Source organism: Anopheles arabiensis, chromosome 3 (assembly GCF_016920715.1).
Source record: "Anopheles arabiensis isolate DONGOLA chromosome 3, AaraD3, whole genome shotgun sequence".
NCBI classification, from domain to species: Eukaryota; Metazoa; Arthropoda; class Insecta; order Diptera; family Culicidae; genus Anopheles; species Anopheles arabiensis.
The window spans coordinates 62,331,734-62,335,944 of NC_053518.1; the positions used below are offsets into that span (position 1 = coordinate 62,331,734).

The following is a 4,211-nucleotide window of genomic DNA, read 5'->3' on the forward strand; positions in this document are numbered from 1 at the left end:
ATGTTGACATTTCGATGGTTATGACAGCTCTTCCCTCCGAAATAGTTATTTACAGTAGTAGCCTTTGTGGTGTTTTGATACTCCTTGCTGATCGCCGCAGTTTTGCTTCCGGTGGTATTTCTGCTGAACATGGAGCCTCTGATGGAAAACTCATTGGTGGAGGGTTGGATGGTTGCGCTTGTACTATTGACCTAGATCCACAATCTGTCATTAGTTCTGGTGTACTGCTATTTTTCGGGATGGTATTAGTTTCTGATTCCAAATTATGCGAAGTAGTCTCTCTGCCTTGCCAAGAAGTGTTCCTATTTATGGGTTTTTGCATACTAATACCCACAGCGCGCATTTGATCGATGTGACGTCTCCAAGTTCGTCCATCATCTAACTCTATTTCATAATGCAGTTTACCTAATCTTGCTGTTACTTTTCCGAATTCCCATTTGTTATTTTTAATGTACTCCCTTGCAGCTACTCTTTGTCCTTTTTCAAAATCTTTAGTTTTTATGATTTCTCTATTGTTCGAGTTTGAAGTTGGAATCATTATGTCAATACGGCTGCGTATTTGCCTTCCAAATACTAACAAAGAGGGCGAAAAACCAGTGCTAGGATGAATTATTTTTCTGTAAGACAATAGAATATTGCTCAACACTTCTGGAATTTCTGTACGATTACACTTTACTGCCTTCAGCTTTGATTTTAGTGTTTGAATAAAACGCTCGGCCTGTCCATTTGTCGCTGGATGGTAAGGTGCACTAAATTTATGAATCACCCCGTTTAGCTTTAAAAACCTGGTAAATTCCGTTGACGAAAATTGAGTGCCATTGTCGCTAACCAAAACCATAGGAATTCCGAATGTACTGAATATTTCCCTGCAGGCATTAATTGTGGTTTCGGTAGTCATGTTGTTGACGACACGGACCTCAGGCCATTTAGAGAAAGCATCCACTAAAATAAAAAAGTAGCTTCCCATGAAAGGACCAGCATAATCCACATGCACCCTCTGAAAAGGCCCTTCTGCTTTCTCCCAGCAATGTATCGGTACTTTTGGTGGGTTTGCTCTTGTCTCTTGACAGGGTTGGCAGTTATTTACAATATTTTCAATTTCTTTGTCTATGTTGGGCCACCAACAATAACTTCTTGCCAAAGATTTGATTCTAGAGATCCCAAAATGAGAAGAGTGAAGCTCCTGTAATACCTTTTCTCTTAATAAAGGCGGAATGTAAACTCTACTCCCCCGCATAATACAATCACTTTGTAAATCGAATTCATTTTGATCAATACCAAAACAGTGTTTCGGTAAAATTATTTTACCCGTTCTGAGGGCACGCAGTAGTTCTTCAACATTTGGGTCTACAGCTGTGGCTTTTGCCAATTCAGGAACTGTTAAAGGCAATGTTTCGATTACGTTGATCTCAACTAAATCGGAATCCTCTATTCTTCTATCAGAATCCTCTGACGGTAAAGGCAACCTTGACAATGCATCGGCGTTACAGTGGTTTACAGATTTCCGGTGACGAATGTTATAATCAAACCCTTGTAAAAAAGCTGCATAGTGCTGCATTCGCATTGCCGACATCGTTGGTAATCCTTTGGATTCTGAAAATATCTGTGATAAGGGTTTGTTGTCCGTTACCAGAGTAAATTTCCGTCCATATAAATATTGGTGAAATTTATGCACTCCGAAAATGATTGCGTAGGCTTCTTTGTCGATCTGAGAATATCGCTGTTGAGTTTTGTTTAAAGTTTGCGATGCGTATTGTAATGGCCTTTCGGTTCCATCGGCAAATTTATGGCTAAGGACGGCACCTACCCCGTAGGGTGAGGCATCTGTAGCTAATATGAGAGGAAGGTTAGGATCATAGTGTACCAGTACTCTCTCCGTTTGCATTTCCCTTTTTACCTGAGCGAATGCCTTTTGGCAATGCTCGTCCCAAACGTATGGTATTCCATCTTTTAGAAGATTGTTTAAAGGATAGTTTACAGTACTTAAATTTGGGAAGAACCGTCCGTAATAATTTACCAAACCTAGAAAAGATCTTAATTCATCTACGGATTTCGGAGCCGGCATGTCCTGTATGGCCTTAATTTTTGTATGTAGTTTGTGTATGCCATGTTTATCAACTAGGTATCCACAATATTCTATTTGATCTGCGAAAAACTCGCATTTAGCTTTGTTTACTTTTAGATTGTACTTTCGTAATCTTTTTAGTACTTCTTCTAATCTTTTTAAATGGATTTCATCGTTTGGCCCTGTAATTCTAATATCATCAATAAAAGCAGTTACTCCTGGAATGTCCTGTAGAATCTGTTCGATTAACCTCTGAAATATTGCTGGTGCCGATGCCACCCCGTACATTAGTCTGGTAGGGCGGTACAATCCTTTGTGGGTTGCTAATGTTAAAATATCCCGACAATCGGGGCTTACCTCCAATTGCAGATAGGCTTGGGAAAGGTCTAATTTAGAAAATTTTTCCCCGCCTGCAATATTTGTGAACAATTCCTCAACTGTCGGTAGTGGGTGCTCGTCTACTAATAGGTTTGGATTAACCGTGATTTTATAGTCACCACATAATCTTACATTACCCCCTGATTTTTTTACTGGCACAATAGGTGTAGCCCATTCAGAATGATCCACTTTCTCTAGAACGTTTTCCTCAACTAACTTATTGATTTCATTGGTTACAGCATCTCGGACAGCAAATGCGACAGGCCGCGCTTTGATAAAAATAGGTTTTGTTTCTTTGCGAAGAGTTAATGAAGCTTGTAACCCTTCAATTTTGCCTATTCCTGCCTCAAATACTTCCGAATATTTTTTTTAGTAGAGCTTCTAGTATTGAGCATGGAGTGAAATTTTCCTTTTCACAATATGAAACTTCTTGACTGGTATGCATAAATTTATTCAAATCTAACTTTATAGTTCTCATCCAGTTACGTCCAAGCAAAGGATTTCTGTCGGATTTTGTGACAAGCAATGGCAAAGGAATTTCTAAATTTTTAATTTTTGCTCTCACTTCGATCTCTCCAAGAACGTTGATAACACCGTTGCAGTAACTTTTCAATTTTACATTGCTTTTCTTCATCAATGTGTTAGGAAAACAATTTAATCTATCCCTGTTACTTATTAGTGATACTGGAGAACCCGTGTCCACCTCGAAAATAAGTTTTCTATCAAAGATTTCCATTTCCAGCAAAAACTTACCCGCCAGATTTTGCACTGCTCTCAGGTTGAGCACATCCACAACGTCATCGTCACAGGCAGGAAGATCAGGCTCGTACTCCAGTGTGTGTACTCCTGCTCGTTGTAGTTTTGTACGACACACTTTATCCAAGTGTCCCATTTTCTTGCAGTAGTTGCAAATTGCATTCCGGTGTCGACACTTATCCGCAAAATGCTCTTCGTTTCCACACCGATAGCAAGCTGTTTTCCTTTGAACCGTTGTTGGCTTGCTCTTCTTCTTGCTCGTGGTGCTGATGTGCTGAACTGGATACGCTGCACCGGCGCCGTGTATTTCGTCTGCGCCTCGATTTGACATTTCCATACTAAAAGCTATGTCCTTCGCTTTAGCCAATGTTAAGTCGCGCACCTCGAGCAACCGCGATTGGATCGCACGGTTTTGGAGTCCGAATACAAATTGGTTTCTCAAGGCTTTGTCGAGGTAATCCCCAAAATTGCATGTTTGTGCTAGCTTCTCCAATTCCATTAGATACGTAGACAGTGTTTCGTTTTCAGCTTGCTTCCGATTTGCAAACTTGAAATTTTCCAAAATTTCTAAAGGATTTGGGTTGAAATGCTCTTGAAGAATGGAAACAATTTCCTGGAACGTTTTAGTTTGCGGTTCTGCATTCTTTAACTTGTTGCACAACACGTCATAAGTAGCACCACCCATATAATGGAGAAGGTAATCACGGTTGTCTTCTTCGGAAACTCGATGGATTTTGAAGGCAATTTGCAACCTTTCCAACCATCTCTGGATTTTGCAGTTTGTTGGATCAAACGGCTCAAATGAGAACATTGTAGACATATTCGTAACAGCAGTAGTTATCTCCCGGACCGAAACAGACAGAGCGGTACCTTCACCCACACTTGAGCCGGGCACCGATGTGCTGGATGTAGTAGAACTGGATGCCTTTGGTTTTACCGCAGCAGAATGGGCCGTAACAGGGCCTCTAGTAGAAGTTTTCGAAGAAATAGGCTTAGCAGTAGCAGAATTGTC

At 40.5% G+C, this 4,211-nt stretch overlaps 1 protein-coding gene across 1 annotated transcript; it reads right to left on the reverse strand.

Annotated features, from left to right (window-relative positions):
* Positions 1–134: 134 nt before the first annotated feature.
* On the reverse strand, positions 135–3,898 carry LOC120903453. The gene is made up of 2 exons (XM_040312887.1): positions 3,197–3,898; positions 135–191 (listed from the first exon to the last, which is right to left on the reverse strand). Exons 1-2 carry the CDS (start codon positions 3,882–3,884, stop codon positions 184–186), a joined length of 696 nt encoding a protein of 231 aa, XP_040168821.1. The 5' UTR covers positions 3,885–3,898; the 3' UTR covers positions 135–183.
* Positions 3,899–4,211: the final 313 nt, after the last annotated feature.

Bases quoted from the DNA above. Each gene is read 5' to 3' on its own strand.
- LOC120903453 (XM_040312887.1), bottom strand. From the start codon at position 3,884: ATGGGTGGTGCTACTTATGACGTGTTGTGCAACAAGTTAAAGAATGCA.